The sequence below is a fragment of the Scomber scombrus genome, chromosome 20 (assembly GCF_963691925.1).
Source record: "Scomber scombrus chromosome 20, fScoSco1.1, whole genome shotgun sequence".
In the NCBI taxonomy this organism is placed as follows: domain Eukaryota; kingdom Metazoa; phylum Chordata; class Actinopteri; order Scombriformes; family Scombridae; genus Scomber; species Scomber scombrus.
In genome coordinates, this window is record NC_084989.1 from 11,349,706 (window position 1) to 11,375,909 (window position 26,204).

Genomic DNA, 26,204 nt, shown 5'->3' on the forward strand with positions numbered 1-26,204 from the left:
TGACAAGTACACGATTGCATTTCAATTGCACCAGCGATTTGTGCACAGATGATTTTACCATACTTGAGCTATGTTTGTTGTTTCATTCTGCGCTGTAAACTCATACCAATATCAACGCCTCTTTTCTATGCATTTTAACAGTGTTTTAGCTACGTAATTGTATATCTCTGTGTTGGTTTTGAAGGGATGTGAGATGTCTGATTGTATCAGTGTGACAAACGCACAGTACTTAAAGGCACATTCACAACGGGGGTCATTACGAAGCAGGTTATCTCTCTCTATTTATTTTGGCTTGATGTTAACGGTGGCAGTTTAGTGTGGATTATGTGGCGTCTATATAACCCAACGAATGTGAGGCCAAGACAGCTAAAGATCCAAAGCTGTTGTTCTGTATTTAAGCTGTAGTCTGTCGAAGGGTTATGGCCACCTGTCTGTGGTGTTTGGCCTGATGGTCAGAGGAAGGCGCATAAGAGGTTTACCTCCATGTAGCTATGCTGTACTCATAGTCATTCGCTTTTTGAACGACACTTGAAATGCCTGAGAAAAATGAACATAGATAGCTTGTCTGTATACTAACTAATGTTATCAGATATAATTTCAGCCATATATTAACAAGACTGTCATCTGGGCAGACACACAGTATCTCTCCCTATTATTATTATTATTATTATAATAATAATAATAATAATAATATATTATACTGCAGTGTCTCTTAAGAATCTGTCAGTGTTTTATTTTTGGATTGGCATCATCTAAATCATCTATCTGTGAGTTTGTCCATGCTTGAATAATTTATGCTCATATCATAAACTTCTCTGTTTCATTCAGATGTCGTAGAGCTGTGTAATGAGCCGCTCACTCTCGAGCATAAAAACCTACACAAGTTTGGAGAATACATGTTCAAACTGTTCACTTGGATTTCATAACACAGAGCAGCACGGCTGCCGCCAGCACATTTCCTTTTTATGCCTTTAGGCTACCTCCACTGCTGCTTTTCTCATCACTTGATAAGGTAATCTGTTTCTCATACTATGGGCATCATAAAACCTGCCCATGCAGGGTTACCAGATTGAGCTTCTGAGTTACTGCTTGAGGAGGGTGTGAAGACTGCAGTATAGAAAGTGACTTTAAGCTGAAAGCTGAAGTAAAAGGGTCACAAATAACAGGACACTGCACAGGAATGAACTGAGGAGGAGGCCTGAGAATGCAACATGCAAACACATGCACACTCACCCTCCCCACCCCTCATATCCACTGTGGCCTATCAGTCAAACCCATCCACTTCTCTGGCTCCTCCTGAAAAACCCAAACTCTTACAGTGTTATTGCTGTGAGAGCACAAGAAAAGAAAAAAAACACTGAAAGAGCAGATACTGGTCAGTAAGTTACTCTAGACAATACAGATGAGTCATAGAAACTACCTCTCCACTGGGCCAGCCATGTGAAAAGGATAAATTGGATTGCCAAGAAGCATATAAATAAGATGAGAGATGTTTATGGCCCAAGAAATTCAGCGCATGTCATCAGAGTGATTCTTGTGTAATGGCTGAGGAAAGCCAGGGATATTTCTTTTGAAATTTCAATGTGAGGAAAAAGGTATGATGCAGTATGCTGAAAATAACCCTCTTTGACAAGTAGCCCCAATTTTACTGTAATCCTAATACTTGGACATTTGACTTGCATTGCTCAGACACTAAATAGCCTACACAGCTTATTGTCTTACAGATATGGATTGAGGCCAAAGCTAAAGAAGTTTTTTCAGTGAAAATCTCTGCTGTAACCCTTGTAGCTTAGTGGGAATACAAGTTCAAACAAATGTGATTGTACTGGGTCAACTTGAAATTCATCATCAAAAAAGCATCTCCAGGCTATAAGTCTGCACGACATGACAAATAAAGAATTAGTTTTGTCAGTTTTTCGTTTTTTTTTTTTTTTCTGCACTGAGTTTACAAATTATAATTGAGCTGCCTCAAGTCATAAAAATGGCCATGTAAATTCTGTGAGTGTAGCAATGCATTTCCCCTATTTATTTTATGTTTGTGAGACTATCCTTCTGCTCAATACCTGTGTGAGAGAAATAGCCTCTACTGAACATTACACATGGACAATAAAGTAAAACTTTAATCCATAGATGTTTTTGATACAGGCAAACTGAATAGAAGGACTAGATTCAAAACGTATTAAGTCATGCAGCTGCTGTTTGGTCATAAGATTACTTTCTGTAACGCATTTAACTGTAAGTAGGTAAAGTGACAACATGTGAAGAGAGACAAGGAGGATGGTGTCTTTCAAGGTCCCAAACCCGAATTAAACCAGAGACACTGAGCCAGGACACCCTGCTTCTGCTCATTTCACTCATGCTGACATGCACAGAATAGGGACTTAGCATAAATATAGCCCACAGAATATGCCAACAAGGTGACCAGTTCGTTATTTGATGTAACTTACAATATACTGTATATGCTTCTTAAATGTAGCAGCAGTCAGATACATGTGAAAACAAAAAAGCCCTAAATCCTGGCTTTGTAATATATACAGTAACACTAAAAACAACAACAACAACAACAAACAGTCTATGGATGAATTAATGGCTTTTCTCATACACTGATTCACAGACTGTAGTTACTGCCTCAAACCATTTTAAAGTTAGTATTGTTAACTCACTTAAGAACAACACCTATCATTGCAGGATTTATTGTCATGAATTTGACATCCTTAGAGCATAGCCAAAAATAGGGGTTTCTAAGCAGTTACAATGGCATTTATGTCAAGATACAATCTTCAATCAAACAAGTTGATTTCTGAAGATGTTTAAAGGTTAAAAAAAACATGTTCAGAGTCCAGTGTAACATTTTTTTCCCCACAGGATCATTTAGCCAGTATATCAGAGTTTTTCAAGCCTCTTGTATCAGTAAATGAATGGTGTATACATGTAGTATCTCCATATTTTGTGTAAAGGCAGAGAGTATAGAATACATAGGGAGAAAAGGACAGAATTTATAATAATTTCAGTGAATGTGGAGGACCTTGATTACAAATGATTGTGTTAAGAACTGAGACAGTGCTGAGAGATGTGTAGAAATGTACTCGTTAAGACAGAACAGCGAGAGAAGTGTTTGTGTTCAAGTGTTCATTCCACGTTTCTTCTGTCCGCTTCAGCAAGCCACCTGTCCACCACAGACACAGAGCCAAACTGTAGTGAATGAATGAAAAGGAGGAATGCAGAGGAGGAAAATGAAACAGAAACTAAACATCTGTCTACACAGTAATTCATCTGTTGAGTGTTTGATGGTTATTCGTTTTCTGCTTAAGAGTGAAATCACTGCGAAACAATCAGAAAATTGCATTTTATTTCTATCATTCACCAGCTTTGTTCACGCAACCGCCACTCTCTCCTTGCTCGAACACTGCTGCTCTCTCTGTCTCTCTCTCTTTTTCTCTCATCTTTGAGATGAATCAGAAAGCCAACAGCAAAGTTGAACTTTACTTTTAACGTCATCAAACAAAGAGAAATGTCCTCCCTCGTCCTAAATTGTTTGACTCTGACTGGCCGGTCAACTCGCCCCGCATCAACTTTTACTGGCCCCAGGCTGTCGATCCAGTCTTTATGTCGGACCCTGACCTTGTGCAAGGTGTTTGTGTCTGCTGCAGGAAATGATTCACAATTTCACCGGCTGCCTTATCCTCATTTATTTTGTGAATTCATAAGAAGGGGATATAGTCCTCTCTTTCCTGTCAGCTCTTTTTGTAAATCCTCAGACGTCTGATTCACTGTTGAAATAGAAACGTGTCAAAACATGCTCTGGTCAGGGTGGAAAAAATAGTTTTTGCCCACAGCCAAATGGCTAGTGAATGTTTAAATTCTGTTTAGTTATTTTATTTATTTTATTGTTTTTGGCTCTATCAATCCACTTGCATGTTTTATTTGTCCTGGTTCTGGTGTCAGTTTTTGAATGTTTTCACTGGTTGTAGGTTTGCTTTGTCACAGTTTAAGGTACTCACTGTGTCATCATAGTTATAAGTCCAGCAGCTCATAACCTGCTGCATGTCACCTACTCCTGTTTTTTTTAAGGAAACAAGATAATTGTGTAGACTTGATGTCCCGCATTGCTTTTTATTATTTTATCACAGACCTTTCGGACAGTAAAAATGTTAGTAACCATTTACTCTGTTGTTATAAAGTCTTACTTATGTGACCCGGGTTTTTCCTATATTTTGCATCCTGGGCTTACTTAGGTTTTCCTTTTTTTCCCTTTTAGTGTCCCCTCTTTTCTCTCTGCACCTACATTAAACTCTACTCATCCTGCAGGTTCATACACTATTTTTGTCTAGGCCCCTTTTTTGTGTCATCCCGTCTATGTGGCTCACTTTCTTCCCCTCCCTCTCTCTTTCTTTATCCCCCTTTTCTTCGCTGAATCCCGTCTCTCCGCCTGACTCAGAGTAGCTGCGTCTGGTTCTGCGGATTGCATAAAAGGAGGATCCTATAAATATCTGCAGGAGTGACCTACAGCTAATATGTGTGATAATTATGGGTGAGGAAAACAGAAAAGCTGGAGCCTCACATCCTGGCACCCTGAGGCAGTGACAGATAGAAGACCTTCTGGAAGCAGCTTGTGGTTTTGTTTTTGTCTTCCAGTGTGTGTCTACAAAACTGTTTAAACACAACATTTTGATTACTGTTTGCTTCTGCGTGCATGCAAACGTATACACTCGGGCCTCTCTCTCTGTGTGTGTGTGTGTGTGTGTGTGTGTGTGTGTGTGTGTGTGTGTGTGTGTGTGTGTGTGTGTGTGTGTGTGTGTGTGTGTGTGTGTGTGTGTGTGTGTGTGTGTGTGTGTGTGTGTGTGTGTGTGTGTGTGTGTGTGTGTGTGTGTGTGTGTGTGTCCTTCACCACAGGGTCACTATGCCCCTGCACACTCCTTGCCCAAATGCAATGTGACATGTTGCTGAGCAGCTTGATTCACTGAGCAGAACAGGCCATATACCATAAGCCTGTTTGTTGCTCAGTCAGTCTAAACCACTATATCCTTTAAATAGCTGGCCTTTCGTAGCACTGACTTCACAACAGTCATGTTGAGCTGTCTGTATGTGTGTGTGTACCTGTTGATGATAATTATAATTTCCACCTAAGTCATTTGTCCTGTAGTGTTTCAACATGAGTGAATGAGCTCTAATACAGCCAGTATTCACATTTCAAGGAAAGCTACGCTAAGCTTTTAATTGCACTGCTGGTGTCTTCTTCAGGTGGCGGGTTACATTCTTTCAAAGCTGTGTTTCTCACTATTTCTCTACTTCACACACACACCGCTATAGTCCTTTTACGTTACCACTGCTCCATTTTTATCATCCGCATGTCCTCATTATAGATGACCCCTGAAAGCTGTGGTTACGCGCAGAGGGAGCAATACCACTAACCCCTGACACTGAGGCTGTCAAAGGTGCTCCGCAGAATTGGGTCACATACAGGCTGTCACCCTCAAATTTTTACTCACGTTTTGAGGATGTTATAGAGAGAGTGGTTTCTAGAGAACGTGTATTCATGTTTCCTAGAGTTTCAATTAAAAGTACTTCAGTAACAACTGAACTGAACTGTAACTGTGATTATTACTTTGACATTACTCTACTATTTTTCTATCCTTCTCCCTATCTTCTTTTTATCCAGTGAAACCCTGATATACACACCCAGATTTCTTTTGTTGTACTGTTTGGAGCTCATAAAAGAGCCTGAGTAGGGTTTCGGGTGTAGCTGTGTTATTGCTCATGTGGATATTGTTTAAATTGCCATATGATGAATGTGTCTGGGATTCATAACAGGTCAGGTAATGATGTAATCGCTTTGTTAAGTATTCACTGAAATGTCATATCCGCACTAAATACAATCTACTACAGCTACATGTGACCTTTGATGCCGACTATCTTACAGTGAAAGGGCAAATCTCCATCCAACAGGGTGTGTATATTAAACTTAATGTGATTGTCTTTGTGGTGTATCAATATCAGCAGCAACTTAGATGTATGTACGGTCAGGAATTCAAAAATATCTTTAAAAATAGCCTTAAAAGCAGCATCAGGTTGTATATTTGTTGGTTTTATGTCATTTGAAATGACATTTACACCATTTTTTTAACCAAAAGTAAGGCTGAATGCTCCTGAAAATGTCTAATGGTGTAACCACAAAAGAATGATAAATATTAACTATTTTAAAGTGTACTTATTCAAATCATTAGTTCATTTTAAAACAAAGGAAAGGAATAATGTTTGGAGTATTTCTACATTTAAATGTTGAAGCATTTTGTCAAGGACATATCCTAAAAACAAAATGTTTTTCACAAAAGTGGATTATATTTATTCCACATTTTAGTTCAGCTGTATTTTCCTGTATATAATCAGATTTTTATGAAAAAAAAATACTGGTTATACTAATTGATATTGGGTTGTATCACATCATGCTTCTCAGTGAGACATTCCCTAAAATGTGCGAGACTGATCGTGTTAAGTTTTTTATTGTGTGGGTGTATATTTACACCTCTACATATTGCTTAATTGCATGATCAGTCAGTCTTGATGAAACTTTAATTGGAGCCACTTACACTGTAATGCTTTGTAAATAGGCTTAGGGGAAGTGTGCACTAATGCCATACACTGTCTAGGACTCACTTCATTGGAGCACCTGTCTCATTTCTCTCATTGACAGCTTGACTACTTGACACAATAGGCACACTGTAAGATGAGTCAAATGAAAAATGTATAATGCTGCCGCTTTCTCTCCCTCTGGCTGTCACCTGGTACAGTTGTTTCTCAGACAGTTGATTTGTCTTGTTTATCTCTTTCATTCATTTCAAGAGTCCATCACACGTTTGACTACGCCAGCTCACCCGTTCAGCAGCTTAAAAAGTCAGTTTTTTCTGGCTGATTCGCCAAATTGTCATTGGCCCTGTTTTGCCTACTTCCTGACACCTGCTACCTTTAAGGTAAACTTGCAAGAGCAGAGTAAGAGGACAAAAATGATTATATAAAAAATACATGTTGGCGCAGCAAAGCCATGAGCTAAAAGGTAACGTCAGCATGCTAAAATATTTACAGTGACAACACTAACATGCTGATGTTAAGCATGTTTAATGCTAACCATGTTCACTATCTTAACTATTTAACATTTCTTAATTAGCATTTCACACAATTATCAATAATTACACAAGTATTTAGTCGTAAATCAAAGTAAAGTATCTGATGATGGCACTAGAGAAAAAGTCAGAGATCACCAGAGTCATCTTGTGGGCACCATAAATATCTCAACCAAATGTCAAAGTAATCCATCCAGTACTTGTTGAGATATTTTAGTCAAGATCAAAGTGGTGGACGGACTGATGTTGGCATCCTATGTCATTGGCATGACTAAAAATAAATCAAATATTGTAAATTATTGTAGACACACATATTCGATTCGACTTAAAATGTAAGTATTGCTAATTAAAAAGAAACAGAATTGGAAGGGAGTAAAAAATCCTGCACTTTTTCCATTCATACTCACTTTATGAGGATGTTTGAGTCTTCAGAAATGCTCACAGTGCTCTTTGTGTTGTGATATAACTCTGCTGACATTTCTACCAAGAGGAACAGAATTGCCACGTCATTATAATGGTTTTTATGCCTGGGAGACAAATTCAAGCTGTAGTTTGCAAGTCAATAACTGACTTATCAGAAATTAGAATAGATTAAAAAAAGAAAAAGTCACAGCTTTCCTGCTCTTTCCTGTTCTTTATAAAAATGCGCCCCTCCAGGCTACACATCTTGATGACACGCTTGTTTAGTCATCTTTTCTCTTTCTAACTTCAGGAGGTTTCTCTCCACTCTAATATTTTCATTCCCCTTTAATATCTTTACTTAGGAAATTATCTGATCCGGTGTGCTGATAAATCCTAATTTCTTTCACCAAGTGAAAGGAAATCTCTCTGCTGTCAACACTATTAGTGGGCTGTCATCAGTTAAGCGCGAGCTATCTGTCATTGTTCGGAGAGATAACACTGTGCCATGTTGCTGACAGAGCACGCTCTCCTCACCAGCTTCCTGTCCAATGGAGCAACAGCACACACTTGCTTCACCCTGGGCCGGAAAACCAGTCTTCATCACCATGGAGACAAACAGGAAGTTGTGGTGTGAAATTTGTCTGCAAGTCTGATAGCTGCAGGGAGATGAGCAGATATGCTGGAGGAAACTGATTAAACAAAACTACACTAGAGCTATATTATGCCCTTAAGATAGAAACTGAAATTCTGGGCCGCCTCCAAGGAACCATTAAAACTTTTTATCAAAAGAATATTTCCACACCATTTGCATTTTAGCATCAGTGTGTGTCAGTATCGCATTAAAGTCCCGATGAAATGGAAGTTAGAGCATCTTTAGCTTCTGTGCTCTGACGTATTTCCTCGTGAAAAAGACATATTTGAGCGGGGCACAGTTACAAGAATGGTTCAAATCAAATCCTTCGCATTTGATTGGGCCCCTAAGGAAGTGGGCGGGGCTCAGAGTTTACCGATATGGAGCACAGAGGACTGTTGACTCCACAAACACCTCCCTCACCTGTTAAATGAGGAGGAGGACGAGGGGGAGATGAACAAATTAGACCTTAGCCACAGTATTTTGGACATGAAAGTTTTTACCCTCTAATATCCACACACATCGCTTCCTATCTCTTTCCATATTGCTCTGTCAGCTCGTATGACCCACAAAAAATGAAGTGTGGTTTTCTGTGACCGGTGTGGTGAGTTACTCACACAAAGTCATGATGTGGATTGGATGAAATTTTGTAAAATCCTCATAGTGCAGAATGAGTCAGCAAATATTTTAAACTTTTTTACAGGAACAGAAAAAACAGATTTTGATATGAAAATACACTCAAACTAATTGTTTAATATATTTGGCATATAATGAGATCAATGTACAAGTAACACATGGACATAGGATTAAAACAGGGAAAGAGTATTTGTTAATGTTCAGTACACTAGTGTTCTCACAGATGTGTGTGTGTGTGCTCAGTAGGATTGGGCATTGTCTCCGCCCTGCCTGGTGAAACACAGCTGTATTGATTAGGCGACATCTCCCCTCTGAGTACCCATGAAGCATTTGTGCTATAGCATCACTGTGACGTCGGCGCCTGTCACAGCAGGGCACTGAAACATAGTCGGATGTAGCATCTGTGGATTTGGATCCTCTGCTTGCTCTGCTAACGCTCCTCTTTCCCTGTCTCTTTTTTTCTTCTTCTCATGCTTTCTTCTCTTTTCAGATCAGCTAGCTTGTTTTTCCAAATTTCTCTCCTGCTGTTATTGGGGTTTTTTTGTTTGTTATTGTTATTAATTATGCACACTAATACTGAAAAATGTTCTCGTGCTTCTTCTCTTTTCTCTTCTGTTGTTTTCAAAGCTTAAAATAACCCTGGAGAATATGTAAGTGCAGAGTTTGAATTGTAAACTCTCACCTAAGGAGACATCAAAGTGCTCCAAGTAAACAGCCTCGTTCTTGAACTTAATGCATGTTTGCTGAGCTGGTTAAAGGCAATGTTTGAACGGTGTACAAAGTCGAACTTTTTCACATCACTGGACAAGCTTTTGCAGTGTTCAGCACGATGAATTGTTTTACATTTAGTAAAAATTCAACCACATGAGGAGGTCAGAGTTCATTTTTGTCTGAGTCATTACCTTCAGTGATTAATCCGGAAACATCTCTGTGCATGTAAGCATTACTACTTATAAGCTTTACAGTAGGTGATTCTGGGTTAACTTTAGTCTGTCTGATAGGAGATTTTAGCCAACATACTGTTGCCAAAATACTGTGTACTTGCTGCCAGCCTCTGTCTTTGGTATTGAGTTAAATTGTTTATGAGCCACTTCAATCTGCCTTACGTGCAAGCTGCCAACAAACAGCACCAACAGTACACCTACCATTCAACACAAGGACACTCTCACCTCCACAGCGAGGGTAAAACTGACCATCAATGTTTTCCCTGAATTCACAATTATTTCTGTAGCAATTATCAACACTCTGAGTACCATCATCTGGTAACAAAAAGTACATCAGTCATGTGTGTGTGGGCCAGTGGCTAAGTGGAGAGGAATAGATTATGAAATCAAGCATTAGGAGAGAGAGTTTAGTCCTGAAGCTGTTTAGGGAACTAGACCCAAATCTCTGACTGACAGTTACCTCACATAAGTTGATGTCTTCTTCATTATTGAGCAATCCTTAATGTTAAAACTCTAAATGCTGCAATTGAGCTCACAGATATATGAAGTTGACAGCCGTAGACTGCAGTAAGTGCTCTTCCACGACCAATAAGATGGCTGTAAACATAAAAATTCAGTTTAAAACCATGTCATGTTACGGTTCAGGTCCAGAACAAAATCATGAGCATTGATATCACGAAGTTGTTTAAGGCACTCTGTGTAAAAAGTGCACTTCTTAACGACCATCTGAAGTACACAAAATGCTTCCATGGGTCAGTCCGTCATGCCGAGACCATCCTCTGCACCATCTGCTGTAACACTTCTGCAGCATTACAGGGCCACAATCAATCCCCAATGGTAGAAATATTGGCCACCTCCTCTAAAGACAGCTGCTGGAATTGTGATCTGATACCACCTCTTGTCTGTGCACACAATCCTAGCTGAGAGCAACGTATAAAAGCTTAACGTGCAATAGGAACAGCGCTGTAAAGGAACACACACCTACACGCTTTGTGATGAACGTTTTGAGTCAATCACAGTTAGTGTGTTTGAGTTCATTATTCAGCACACCTACACTACAAGTGAGCTCGGTGGAATGACAGGTTATTAATAGATTCAAGCAACCTGCCAGCACCCTGTCCTGCAGCCAGTAACAAATGCGTGCGCACACACTTGCACACACACACACACACACACTCATCATATGTGTATCAAGCTGTGCGTGAGTCATAACAAATGTCAGGTCTAGGTATAACAGCATGGCCAGCTCCAAATGAAAAATCCTGCAATGTACCTTATGTGTTTGAAACCCTGCCGCTGTTTATTGAAGCGCTCTAATTTTACATTTTGTTAGATAGATATCATGACTAAATACGAATCATTGTAAATCATTTCAGTGTTAGTATTCTCATTCTAATTCATCAGATAGTCCACAACATGTAATTAATTAGAGTCAAATGTATCAAATAGCATTACAACATAACCTCTTATGATTAAACGTTTTCTAACAGAGCCTGAATTGCTCTGATTTGTTTGATGCACACATTTTCAATAGAAAGAGAGTGAGATGTGAGTGCTGAAAAGACGAGTGCTCCATTTTTTATCATTTTTATCTAATGTTCGGCTTAGTTGTCTGATTTTGAGATCACATTTCATCAGGATTCATGAACACACTCACACTATACAAGATTAGATAAAATAGCCGAGCATCGCGGACTGCAGGATATTGTAAAGATTATCTTTCACACAGGAGCGACACGTCACCTCGCTTTTACACACACACATGGTCATCTGTTTCTGGCCTCTCTCTCTTTTTCTCTTTCTTTCTGAGACACGTGCTAGCTCTATCTTTCACTTTAACACACACGCTCTCACCTGCAAGCCACCTTCTCGCCTTTATACACACTGAAAACACCTTGAAGCGTCTGCAGTCCTGGCAATGTTTCTACTTGCCTTTCCCCTACAGCTGTCCTTCAAACCTGTATGCTACATCAGCCTGAAAATCTAATCTGTAAACTGCTCACATCACCAGGGATGCTGTGTCGGTATTGATGGACGATGCAGACCCGAACTCTGGTCTGAATCATAAATAAGCTCTAGTAACTTGTCATCAGGCGACTTTGATTTTGTGGGGGGGAAAACAAAAACATCTGAATGTGTGAGGTTATCCTTGATTTTGTTTGTTCTGCAGCACATCTGATTTTACTCAGTTATGCATAGATGAAAACAGAGAAATGTGATATTAATTATATGAGTATTTTTTTGTGCTGCAAGGTGGTGAAGTTACATGTGTGTGTGTGTGTGTGTGTGTATATTCTGGTACACTGGTTGTTCTTTCGGAGGTAGAATATAGTCATGTGAGCATTCATGTGAAGTTATGTGAGCGCTGACCTTTAGACTAGTCTGTGGAAAGATGGACTTTATTGGGTTGAATAATATTGTGTCGTGAAAAAGGTTACATGAGTTGAGGTGTAAAGCACACAACTAGCACATGGTTGAGTTTACACATTAGTGAGTAACGGTTGCACAGCTCCACTACCAGGCTGGTATCAGATGTTTTTTCCCCCAAATGTGTTGAATAAATGCTTTATGTTGTTTTTCTCTTTAAACTCTGCCGCTGTATTTGCAAGGATTCATTTCAGTGTTGATCACCACATTATTTTTGTCAGGAGTGATGATCAATATTTTTCTTTTAAAGTATTTTTAAAGTCTTTAAGGTGCCAAATTTCAAGCATTTCTTATGTAATGTGATTTCGCTGACATATTTTGGACTGCTTTGTGTTCCTTGACACATCACTTATCTCTCCTACTTTGTTTTTTTTTCTTCTTCCCAGATAAATGAGTTAAGCCATGTTCAGATTCCCATCATGCTCATGCCAGACGACTTCAAGGCCTATTCTAAGATTAAAGTGGACAACCACCTCTTCAACAAGTATGGTCTTTTTATTTTTTTGAGTATATTATATAATTATTATATTTCACAAACATTATGACTGTTCCTTGAATTGCAGCATTTCGTAATCATGTCACTTGTGTTTTCAGAGAGAACATGCCCAGCCATTTCAAATTCAAGGAGTACTGCCCTCTCGTGTTTCGAAACCTCAGAGAGAGATTTGGCATCGATGATCAGGAGTTCTTGGTATGAAAAGCTGCTGTACATTCACAAGTGATAGGCATGTCTGCCAGCATTACTAACACTTCTGGACCGAATATCTAGTTTCTTTTGTCATCTTTTTAGCACCAGATTGGTTTGAGTTACCACAAACGAGAGTGCCAGTTCCTGTAGAGACAATCACATGATCTTTACAGGCAATACATTATCTCTCCCATAACCTAAACTATCTGGTGCCACAAGCATACTGAAATAAACACTTTTAACTATTCCAAAACCAATTTGATCATACTCTTAACTAGTTAACTTTTGCTCTATTGCACTTTTTCCTTTCCCTGTTTTGTTTCAGCCAACTCCTCTTCTTCCTTTATTTTCCACTCTTTCCTAGTAAATCCCCATTCCCAGTGCAGGCAGTGAGTTGGCAGTATTTGGAGGTCATTGTGTCCCAGCTCAGTGCAGCTGTCCTCCTCACATGTTTACATTAGGGTTCGGCTGGCTGCAGTGAGTGGGCAGTTGGGGGTGTTAAGACACTGGCCAGTGCAAAGAATGTCGGGATATTTTCAACATTAAACTACTTTTCTACATAAGGCACAAGTCACATTGTGGTCAAAAAGGTTTATTAGTTTATACTTTTTTTTCTTTTTGCCGTTGCTCTCAAACCAGCCTGTTGGCATTATTTCTAATTAGGCTGGTAATATATTGCTCATTACAGCCAATGGGTACCACCAGCTGCCAGTACCACCAGTAAGCCTGCTCTTTTGATGACATGCAGCAGTAACCATTAGTTTTAATGAGGAATGCTAGCAGCATTGAATTAAGTTTTTGGGAAGGTAACCGAAGTGCAAACAGATTCACTTTTCCCCCCAAATTATGATAAAGGCATAGTGGGGGAAATGGCTAACTAAAACAATGGCTAACTAAAACAAAAACATTAGGATATCACTTTGAAAGCCAGCTTCAGGGGAAGGGCCTCTTAAACATTTTCAACCTGTGATAAAAACCACTTCAATGTAACACAGAAACCTGCCTCATACAGTAGTCCACGCTTTTTACAAACGGCCGCAAACAAGACTACAACTCATTTTCAGTTAAGCACATGACAAAAAATGCTGCTTAACAGTTGTTACAGCATGTGCCTCAAAGTGTAGTCCTCACTTTGCAATACAAGCAAAAGATGCTAAGGGTTGAAGAGAGGAGAAGGAAGTGAGGGCAGAGGACATCAGGAATTCTTGGAGAATGAGGCATTGAGCCAGGGGTGTTGGATCATGTTACTTTTGAGCTCCAAAGTCTGGACAGCAGCTGTTTGTGTCTGTGTGTAGGTTTGAAAAGGCAGCAGACGTGGGGTCAGATCGCCACATGTTTAGACTGAAGAGTGGAAGGTCAGACAACAAGAAGATACAAGCAGAAGACGAATTGTGGGCTTCATCCAATACACTGAAAGAGCAGCTATGTCAGCCATTCAACCAAATGTGTTTGACTGCCAGCTATTTTAACATAAGAGACCAATTTGGGTCCTGACTCTTAGTTAGATGAGTTCTTTGCCAAAAAAATTATTTTTTTTGTTTTTAGTGACCACTCAAGAAATTAGAATATAAGTAATGAGTACATTATCTTAGCTCTCTGAAGGCAGAGCAAATAACACATGAGCCAGGGTTGTCAAAACACCAAGAGGTCAAACTATCTGTATCTCCATGTGTACATCCTGATAAACATGATAACTATTTTTCCGTTCCATTTTTGCTCTTTGCAGAACTCTCTGACACGCAGTGCTCCCTTGAACAGTGAGGCCCAGGGACGGAGTGGGGCCCGCTTCCACACCTCGTATGACAAACGCTATGTTATCAAGACCATCAGCAGCGAAGATGTGGCAGAGATGCATAACATTCTAAAGAAGTACCATCAGGTGATATACCCAATATTATACATTACAAAGATGCATAAAGAATCATCTTGCTACCTGTATCACAAACTTACACAACACACACAAGCACAATACTTGATCTTATTCAGTCAGTCTCCACTGGCTTTATCATTTTGAAAAATGTAGCACCACAACATAAAGAAGATAGAGATGGATTTGCGGGTAAATATTAAAGGCAGTAAGGTTCACAATTTTAAAAACAAAAGTCTGGTGCCCAAATGACTATCGGAATTTTTCTTGCCATAACAATTCCTCCTGTTCATACTGACCTTTTAGAAGATCATATCATATTACACTTTCAGTGTAAGTGATGGGGGCCCAAAATCCACAGTCCTGTACCCAAACAAAAAAGTTCAGCTGAAGCTTCAGTTGTCCTAATGAATCAAATTAAGTAGATATATTTCAATGTTAAGGTGTTTTTAGTGCCAAAGTCCCTTTTATTGTTTCTGTACTTCCACCACAGCTCAATAGGGAAACACAAAGAGGGAATTTAACTGTAAATGTGGCAGATATCCACTTGATATGACTAACTCAGACTGCCGAAGCCTCATATGAGCTACAGATCAACTTTTAAATGCATTTTAGCACAAAATGACTGTGTGGACACACTGTGGATTTTGACCCCCATCACTTAGAATTAAAGCACATTTGAAGGAGATCTTTTAATGGCCTGTATGAACAGCCGGAATGATTACAGCGAGGAAAGTGTTAAATGGGCACATGACTGCTGTTTTAAGACTAGCAAAATTATGAACCCATCCTTTAAGTCAGGCATTTCTCAGATTTGTGCCTCTGACATAATGTCGACATTAATTATGCCATATAAAAACTTGCAATGAAACTATTCTTCTATTCTTAATTAGTCAGTAAATTAAAAGAACTGTCAGAGTACACATTCATATGATCCAGTATTGTGGCCCTTAGGGTCCTCCTTTCCATTTACCCTACACTTGATTGCAAAGCAACAGTAAGTCAAAACAGAATCTTTCTTTCTATACCTTCTATCTTACTTTTTGTCTACCTTTTGATGCAGACAGTGAGCATCCATTCTGAGTATAAAGGCACATTAATTGATATTCCTTGCTCTCTTTTGGTAGTTCATTGTGGAGTGCCATGGCAACACACTGTTGCCTCAGTTTCTGGGGATGTACCGACTCACCGTGGATGGAGATGCAACTTACATGATTGTTACACGCAATGTCTTCTCCCATCGCCTTTCCGTCTTTAAAAAATATGATCTCAAGGTAAGAGGGGAAAATAAAGCAAGACTTCCCAGTGCTACTAGTATCAACTGGGTTTGGAGAGTGATATTCTATCTTTTTTTTCCCCAAAGGGTTCCACTGTGGCAAGAGAGGCCAGCGACAAGGAGAAGGTACAGTCACCTGTCGAGAGTCAGGGTTCACTATAATACACCCCACCACACCTTTAAACTCGTCTCAGTCAGGATCTCTTAACCTGTACTATATATTATTATTGTTGTTATTACCTGTTTAAAGCATTAACACTTTTTCAAAAAGAATAAACTTAAAGTGCTACAATTGAAAAGCAAAAATCATGTTTCAAACCAGCAAAATAAGGATTAAACTAAACTAAACTTCCAGCATGAATTTACAGCATTTCTAGACGAGTTTAGGAATTCGTCCCTCGTATCCCCCTGAGTAACAACCGACTGATGCGCTACAAATGTGTCAAACCACACCGACAACCCATTTTTGCACATCGATATGCAAACCTCTTTGTTATTCTCTAAATCTACTTTTTTTTAACCTCTTGTGCCTGTAGTTAAGTAGTCTCCAACCTACGTATATGTTGTGGAGGAAACAAAGCAAATAAATCAATAAACAATACCAACATGTTTTTTTTGTAACCTTTCATGTAGCTTACTTGAACTTTTTTGTACAAATGATGACAGACGAAACGCGGAAATATTTCTCTTTCATGTAACTGAAACACTGATGTCATGTACTAAAAATATGTTCATGATCTGTTTAAACTCTATTGAAAGCCACGGGGACAATTAGAGAACGAGAGAGAGAACAAACTGTGTTTCCAGTGGTTTCAGTAACCAACACAGTTTCAAACAGTTTCAAGCTTACTGTCATCACCCAAACGGCACAACTAACACAACTTTAGTGTCCTATTTTGTTTCCCTTTGGGTGACTATGGCAGTAGCAAATATTCATCTCCTTCAATTAGCACCTACTCCATCACCACATTCCCTTTCCAACCCCTGCACGCTATTCGTGTCTCTTTAATTTGCTTCATCCCCTCTAACCTCGCTTCTGCTGTTCCACCAGTTCCCCTGCTTGCTGTCTGTGTGTGAAAAATTGAGGGTTGTCCGTGTGTGTGTGTGTGTGTGTGTTTGGTGTCGAGTTTTATTTAATCAGATGTTGTCACATGATTTTGAATCGTCCTGTTTTCCATATACATGTGTGTCTCTCTGGGTGGGTTGTGTGTGTGTTAGTGTGTGTGTGTGTTTGTCTGAGCCGGTGTTTTGTGTCTTTGATGTTGATGGAAATGTTGCTGTTTGTCGTGAGAGACTGGCTGTTTTCAGTTTTTGGCTCTTGGCTGCTTAGACAAAGTCATGTGTAAAAACTGAAATCGTGGAGGACCTGATGGTTCATTGCGTAACATTTCATTAGCATACAATTAGAAAGGATATTTTACCAGGTGTAAACAATATTTTCTTTTAGCTACAAGGCTTTGACCTTTCGAATGATGGAAGCTGCAGACAGCGTCCCTGAACACTGTGACTCTGGGGTGCTGTTGGTTTGACCTGTCAGCTCAGCAGCATTGGAAGGGGATGAATTGCTTGTCCACAGTGACTTTTTGTTTTGCATGTGTCCACATATAAGTGTTTGGAGGTTTGTCGGACCGTAAAAACGGTTTATACATGAGTGTCACAATTTTGACCCGGAGAGGTTTGAACTTTCCACTGGCTTTTACTGAGGCTTAATCGTGGGGCACCATGCAGTGAGGCATGGAAGACTTAAGGGAATCCCTGAACTAAATATAGCCCAGTGTAAATGGAAGAAGAAACAAAACATTGGGGTTAAAAAAGATGAGCGGAAAAACAAAGCAGCTGAGGATTTAACATGCACGTGAGCCGACTTTGTGACCTCTCTGACTATAGCTCAGCTGTGTGTGAAACACCATTTATAGGCTAACAGTAAAGATTAACAAGACATGAGACAAATTTTACATTTTTAACATGAATGAAGACGTTATTTTCCTACACTGACTGCTACTGACTCTTAACTCACAAATTAGTAGGCCTACAAGTTATTGCTGCAAGTCTTTGGGGAATTTGGGGAATGAGTAATTGCCATTTTACTTACATGAATGCAGAATACAGCACACCACATACTTTTGAATGTGCACACATGTTTACACCCAACTCACAACAGATCTCAGAGACACCAGAGCTCATATCAAAGACAAGGACCTGACAAGAGACATGGTCTCCCCACATGAAACACCTTCCTACAAACACAGACAGACATGTTTAATCTCCAGTTACACACTAAAAGTGCTTGTGGCTTTGAATGAATGTCCTGCCTTCAAATTCTTCACTAGTTTAAGTCCAGACTCAGACTGGACTTCATGGCTCTTGACTCAGATCCATGAAAGTCTGAACACTCACATACAGCAGTTGCCTATTAAAATGAGGAAGAGGGTGCATCATGTCAAGTAAAAGAAGAAAATCTTGTGTTTTGTTCAGAAGGTACAGTATGTGTAAAAACTGCTTTACACACACACAAACAACAAGCATGGCAGGGTTCTCTCCTGACTGCATGACCGTCTCCCTTTCATGCATGCATCTGCATGGTATTATAATGTTTTTCTGCATCTTTTTTGAAGTTACATTATTTCTAACACATTCCAATGTGTATGAACACCAGCCCCCATTCTGTTGCACATTTTTGGACATGTTCTGTTCTACCCACATATGACCTGTATTTTTCTTTTTACATGAAATAAATTTTGTGGTTCCTTTAGCTGCTGTCTCCGGATTTTGGCAGCAATTGGCTTTCTGACATAATTTACATAGAGCAGCTTAACAAGGATATAGTCTGTTGGTTTACCAGATCATTTTTTAATCCTTAAATTATTGAAACCAGGGCCCAAACTATGGTTATTTTGTCCATGACCCACAATATATCAAATACTGGTGTGGGTGAATCGTAGTATGTGCTAAGTGACTTGGAAACTAAAGAGGTTGTGTTTGTATGACATGAAATGACTACTGGTCCTCGGTTTGTGGGGTACCACCTGCGTCTGCACCTGGGTTCTGCTCAGATGTGCTCTGCTACAGTTGTTTGTTGTTTTTGTTTACTCTCCTCTTTCTCTTCACACCAGCACCGGCTGGTATCTCCGCTGGGGGCACATGGCTTTAATGTGCCTGTATGACTGTGTGTGAACTGCCTTCATATTGGTTTAGTAGTTCCTACCAGAGTAATAGTAAGCCTTTAAAAATAGTATGATACCAGAAGAGATGTTTGGCAGGATGCAGGCTCACAGAATACAAATTAGTTTACAGTTTTTGCTCTGCGTAGTCCCAGCCTCCTTAAAGAACCTTTGCCATGCTGTTTCCCTTCTTTATCAGGTGTTTAAATGTCAACTAAATAAACACCAGTGCATAAATTAAATATAACTCTTAAATTTTGCCATTTAGGAATAATTTTTAAGGAAATATTCTAAAATCCTATTAATAAATTAAGTTATTAATATAGAAATTCAAAAATCGTTATACTTTTGTGCATTGTCATTGGATGGAGCTGTCCGACACTGACATACACTCTCTTGGCCAAGCCATCTTGAGATGGGTAAACATCTTGACTGGTTAAAAGGATCCTTCGCGTTGATGCCCTTTCCAACCCTCTACCAATTTGAAAGAAACAATTGTGTTCTGTTACATTTTAAACACTTTGCCTTTACTTCCAACTTCCTTCCTCCCTTCCTCTCTCCTTTCTTCTCTCCTTTCCTCCACCCCTACCGTCCCTCCCTCGCTCCCCCTTTTCTAGCAGCCGCCTGCACCAGAGGATGTGCCCCCGCGGCCCAAATCTGGTAACGTTCAGCAAAGGCTGCAAACACTGCGGATTGCCACGCGCTTTTACTGCGCCATGAAACACGTAAGAGATGTAAGAGAACCAGGGCTCATATACCAGGCATGATCTATTTAACCAATCTTATTTTATTGTTTTTTGTTTTATTTATTGTTTTTTAATTATCTATTTATTTATTTTTTGTTCGGCCGAGCATTTTCTTTTCCTCGTCTCCTCCAGGCTGATACATTATTACTTAAAGGTCATATTTTGCACACTTTTCATCCATTTGCAGTCACCGTTTGCTCAACTTTGTCAACAAGTCCAGTTTTAGTTTTACCAGAGAGTTAATTTTTGTTCCCACCATTCACTCAACGGCACAAACATGTATTTCAAACACTGGAGAGCAAGAGGTGGAAGAGTAAGGCAACGGCTTGAGTTTGGGAAGGACAAACTGCGTGGTCAGAGAGATTGAAAGAGAAATGAAGTACAGAGACGTTACATTGTGGGAAAGATGATGTATTTGAGACGGAGAACTCACTTGCTTTGTTGAAATTTTTTATTCCCAATAAAACACTGAAACTATTAGGTAGAGTCCCACTATTCTAATGAGTTCCACAAAATGTTACAATCTTTCTGTAATACAAATTGATAAGCAGACCACTGCTGGAATAAAAACAGAAGAGTGCACTTTTTGATTTATCACCCATACCAGTCAAGCCTATGATGCAGAGAGGCTGTACCTTAAAAGCATTACAGTGCAGATGAGATTTCCTGACTTTGTGACCTGCACCCACTGCTGCCAAAACACTTTGTTTTGTGAAATAAAATGTATTTGGCAGTCAGTGAGTAATTGCCTTAGTTAAAAGCTCATGCAAGAGATGAGTCAGTTGTAAGAGCGTTATTTATTTAAATGTTTTAAGCTGTACAGTAATGCGCCGGATGTCTGCCCAAAGGCAGCGTGACTCGGGTTAGTTTTGTGTATGTCCACAACCTCCTGAGATAATAATTACTTTAGCAGTCTGTATTGTTGGGTGAGTATGGCAATTAACTGCGTCTCAGTTTGTTTCTAATTTTGGGGGATATCAACTGTTGTTCCCAAAAAAAGTTCAAGGAAACATGCAACAAAACCATTTATACGTAAACAGAACTATTTGAATCACATTTGATTTGTTTTTTTATGCCCAGTTAACAATAATACTCTTGAACTCTTCTGTTTTCAAGAGGAAGTTGTTCTCCTACACAGTGCTCACATGTAATAATGCTGACTAAACACGTGAAGTGTTCGATTCATGTTGCCTTGCATGTTGAAATGGTTGATATGAATCAGCTTAGTTTGCTAGCAACTGATCCAAGTATTGCATGATAGTTCCACATAAATAAGGTGCTAAGAGACGATGACTGTTTTTATGAATGATAATAACCGGTTCATACGAATTATGCTGTGATGTGTTGCAGTTTATAATTTATTAATTTCATATCACTGATGTTGAACCTGCTGGTTTGGTATTAATCCACACCTGTCAACATCAGTGGGCATTACAATTGAATAGAAAGCTCTACAAAACACCCCAATGTGAGCTCACCACAGACCCTACAGAAAGGCATTGTTCTCCTGAAAGTCATCATTATGTTATCTAAGGCCAAGATTCATTTTCTAAACAGTGGAGAAATTCACCTGTCACACAGCTTCACAAGGCTAATCGACAACCCACCTTTTCCTCCTGCCTCTAATATATCTATCTGTTTTTCTTCTTACCACTAAGGTGTAGTGCACCACTTAAAGAGTCCGTCATTTCACTGCAGTCGGTGTAATAGAGAAAATCAGTTACAGGTCAACTGAATCCTCTGCGTGCCTGAAAGAAAGCAAAAGATGTCATGAACCGACTTGAAAACTGAGAATGGAAATAAAGATGGATAAAATTGGATGTGTAGTAAAAGTTGAAATGTCTGTTTAGGCAACGAGGCTGCAGAACGCTTTCAGGTTATCTTCACTCCGCAGTCAGCTTTACATTGCGTCCACATTTACGTTTCTGTCGCATCTATATTCAGTCAATCCAGTTGTACATCTCATTTATTGCAAATTGGAGGTCTATGTCTGTATGTATATGTGCTCAAATGTCCTATTCTGTGAGATGTATTCCTGTTCTGTGTAAAAGTATATTCTGTATGTGTATGTATGTGTGTCAGTGTGTGCTGTCCGAGCTCATTTCTTCTGCTACAAAGTGCTGTTATGTGTTGCTGCTCTTCTCCTGCTGCCATAGAAACACTGTAGTAGCTTAACCGCTGCTGCTGCCCTGTTACCTCATTTCCTGCTTTCTTTTTTCCTCAGTGACTCAGAATTAGGCCCTTCTCACATAACACCTCTTCCCCCTACAGGCTGCTGGCAGTCCTGCAATAGCAGCCTGGTTTAGATGAACATTCATCAGTTGATAGACACTTAAATAGGAAATTCCTTCATTATGCTTGTACACTGAAGGGTGGAAATACGTCGCAAAGATGCGTTTGCTTTATAATAGATGCAAAACAAATCTGGATTCTGAAAAGCATCTTAAAAGTTGGTTTAATGTCCCTCAAGCAGCGATTTACTCTGTCATCATACTGATAGGAACTGATGCTTTTCGGAGTCCAGCCCACATGCCAACAAGGACGTTTCATGGCTTCGAGTTAAACGTCCTCTTTCTCATGACACAAAGTGTATGGATCTAACGGATGCTGTTTTAAAAAACTGTCTAAGCTTCTGTGTACAGAAACCTGAGCAGGTTCCACTCTAAAAACACAGAAAAGATGTGAGCTTAATAATAATGCATCAGCTGGATCTGTGCCCTGCTGTGAGCATGCTGCATGTACTGTATTACAAAGTCAAATCATATAGCTTGAAAGGAGGTAAGCCTTGGTTTGGACAGACCGCCTGTACACAGTTAGCCAACTCCTTTTACTTTATATATGCTGTGTATTTGGCTGAATCAGACACAGGCTTATCTAACAAACCACAGGTTCAAAGCCTCATTCATGTCTATGGGGTGTTTCAACATGCAGGATTGTCCTCTTAGAGAGATACATATAAAAAGCTTATTGACATTACTCATTTCTAAGATTAGAAATCAATCTCTGTCATGCATTTTGAAATACCCTTTGATTTTGAAATGTATTAAAGACAACTAGTCCTATTTAATGACATCTACAATATATTAGATTGCTAATGTGTTTTTTGTAAGTATTCTGGGGAAAAAGGATGAAGAACACTGATGCTGCTTTTAGTTAATGTAACTTACTGCTGCAGTATTTGACCTGAATGCCAAATATCTCAACATATATATATAAATGTATTGAAACTGACTTCAATTAGTCAAAATAAATAAGGAACATATATGTAGTTTTTTTGATGTTTTACCAGTGACTGGTTGAACTGACATTTATGGACACGCTGTCATCCTCTTATAGGAAAGGCACCAGAATTCTGTCACATTTTTTCCCAGGTCTGCTACCTATTTCAGGTTTGAACTGTTTAGTCTTGTGCTTTGTGACTGTTGATTATCTGGTCGCTAATTTTCAATACTAATGGGCAGGCCAAGGAGCTGCCCACCTACAAGGACAATGACTTCATCAATGACGGGCAGAAGATCCACATTGACGATGAAAACAAGAAAATGTTCCTGGAGAAGCTTAGGAAAGATGTGGAGGTATGTATGCAATCTAAGATGTGACCAAAAATACAAATAAATAATTAAAATCATTCATATTTTTGGGTTGATTTACATGGTGGTGTAATGGATGCTGCCTCCTGTTCTCACTAACTTCTCCCGCCGTCTTCAGTTTCTGGCGCAGCTAAAGCTCATGGACTACAGTCTGCTTGTGGGGATCCACGACGTGGAGCGAGCAGAGCAGGAAGAAGTAGAGAGTGAGGACAATGAGGCTGAAGAGGAAGGCGAGAGTGACGGAGGGGGCATCGGGACACCCCCTGACAGTCCTAGCAACACCCTGGACAGCAGCAAGCCTCTGTCACCTGGAGAGTTTGATCCCACCATCGACGTCTACGCCATCAAAAGCAATGACAGTGAGTGTCCAGCTGCATGAGTTTATCAGGCTTATAATACAGTGTACTGTGAGGGTTGTATTTAACAGCTAAATAATAAATGCAGTAGTGAGAGCTCCCCCTGCTGGGTTTTTGTTGTAGTTGTCAGACCTGCTGCTTTAAAAAGAGTGCTTTGGATTTGAATTACAGGTGCTCCCAGGAAGGAGGTTTACTTCATGGCCGTCATAGACATCCTGCAGCATTACGATGCTAAGAAGAAAGCCGCCCACGCCGCCAAGACTGTCAAACACGGGGTATGAAGCAGTAGAAAAAGTAAAGTAAAAATGTGAATTGCAAGGTAAATACATAGTCGTCTCCGTTTCTCTCTGCAGGCCGGAGCAGAAATCTCCACAGTGAACCCAGAGCAGTACTCCAAGAGGTTTTACGATTTCATCACCACTATCCTGTCATAGCCCCCAGGAACAACAGGAGGCACAGAGGCACATGGGAAAGGGAGGGCAAGTGGGGAGCAGGGTGTTGAAGATGACGGAGAGAGAGAGGGGGGGGGGGCCATCGAGAGGCTGAATTAATAAGGTGCTGTGATGGCTTTGTACCACTCTCCCTCATCCGTTCTCCTCATCCCTCGCTGTTTGTTCCTCTCTCTCTCTCTTTCAGCGGGGTGCCATGCTCTGCAGCTAAAAACAAAACTAAAAAAAAAAAAAAAAACATCATTCGTTTACATTTAACCTCTCCTCTGTTGAAGTGTGTTCATGTGTTACTTTGGATGATAAGGGTGTTGAAAGCAAGTGTCCAATTCATTGCATTTTTTTTTTTTTTTTTTTTTTTTTTTTTTTTTAATATGATTTGTTTTTGTCTGTATGGTTGTTAATGTGGAAATATGGCTTTTTTTATTGCCTCTAACACAATATACAACACCCTGCATTGTTCAAGTTGATGTTTGTGTATGTCTTTCCATAATGATGACCAGGGGGAGGTTGGGGAAGATATGTTGTGGTATAAGCGTGAGGTCGGGCGGGGGGAGTACAGAGGTCAGATGACGGCTGGGCAGGATGTAAAGAGGAAGTTTATGTTGAGCCTCGCCTAATGCAATTGCTTAATGTCAGGGAGTAGGAAGCAGTCTTCCAATAGGCCAACAGCCAGACCCCCTGCCACCCCTTACACCCTAACGCTATACAAGTACTTAGCCAAACAAATCTTCCCACTCTGGCTCCTCCTCCATCACTCACCCTTTAGACCATTCCCCCTCTTCTTCTTCTACTTCTTCTTCTTCTTCTTCATGTTCTTCATGTACAGTCAAAGGACTGAGCTTCTGGGTCATCCTCTTGCCACACACTTCTCATCAGTTGAGATGAGTTCACTTGTCGCAGTAGATTATAACGCTTGTTTTCAGCACTGGTTGCACCTCAGTGTCTCGATAATCGCTTTTGTTGCGATGCACAGCGATAAAGAGTAATTAAGGGAAGCAAGGAGAAGAAGAGGGATTCGGGTGCACAGTTCCTCTTTCGTGTCATTTACTTGCATTGATTCTGAAGAATTTGGGCATTGTTATGTGTTCTGGTTTCTGTTCCTGTGGCAAGGAATGACCTCAAAGTCTTGTGCGGCTGTAGTGATTCAAAGTGAAAGTTACTCCTCATTGTATCTTCTGAGATTGAAACATCAGCAGCCCTTAACTTTCTGTTGCCATCAGCACCTTATGAGTAAAATCAAAAACGTTGCACTTTTATTTGTCGTTCGAGGTTAGGAGCTCTTGTTCTGTTACATGCGCTGCAACAAAGAGGAAAAGGAGCTCGACTCTCTTAGAATTGAATTTTAGATGCCTGAACTTAAAACCCGTCTCCTCCTTCACCTGTGAGCACTTACTTACAGATCTGCAGGGATTGGATGGGAAGAATTTACTGCAATATGTGAGCGGGAAAGCAGATGAATTCTGTTTTATGGGGCGTTTGTAAACTAACCTTTTCCAGTCCTCTTTAGAAGTGCGCTGCGTTGGAGTTGTGGTGGATTTTTTTATGCAAGCAGTCAACAGTGTGATCGTGCTTGTGCGTTCAGGGCAGACAGAAGACGGTTTACCTCCAGCATCGTACCAGCACACACCCAATGTTAGGTGTGTGTGTCAGTGTTCAAAAGTTGTTTTAAAAAAGGGGAGGGGAGGGGAGGGTGGTAGAGGAAAAGGGGAGGAGGGAGGTTGGGAAGACTAGCTGCAGATGTAAAGATACATGTTGTGAGTCATAGTAACATCAACAGCATCGTTCTCTTCTCTAACCTCAGCTGTGAGTCTGTTATTCATCGTTGTTTGTTTTGTTGTTTTTTAAAGGTGGTTTATCTGTGTTTGAATCTGGCGGTTTTATGAATTAATGTGGTAATATTTTTTCTTTTGTTT

General features: G+C 39.9%; 1 protein-coding gene across 1 annotated transcript in view; it reads left to right on the top strand.

Moving 5' to 3' along the window:
- The window catches only part of pip4k2aa (phosphatidylinositol-5-phosphate 4-kinase, type II, alpha a), a 28,972-nt gene extending 3,001 nt beyond the window's left edge, over positions 1-25,971 (top strand). The window contains exons 2-10 of the mRNA XM_062441771.1: positions 12,545-12,642; positions 12,753-12,849; positions 14,573-14,725; positions 15,841-15,987; positions 16,077-16,115; positions 23,358-23,471; positions 23,605-23,845; positions 24,014-24,117; positions 24,196-25,971. Coding sequence (XP_062297755.1) covers positions 12,545-12,642; positions 12,753-12,849; positions 14,573-14,725; positions 15,841-15,987; positions 16,077-16,115; positions 23,358-23,471; positions 23,605-23,845; positions 24,014-24,117; positions 24,196-24,276 — 1,074 coding nt within the window. The 3' untranslated portion in view covers positions 24,277-25,971. The remainder of the gene's footprint in view (positions 1-12,544; positions 12,643-12,752; positions 12,850-14,572; positions 14,726-15,840; positions 15,988-16,076; positions 16,116-23,357; positions 23,472-23,604; positions 23,846-24,013; positions 24,118-24,195) is intronic.
- The last annotated feature ends 233 nt before the right edge of the window (positions 25,972-26,204 follow it).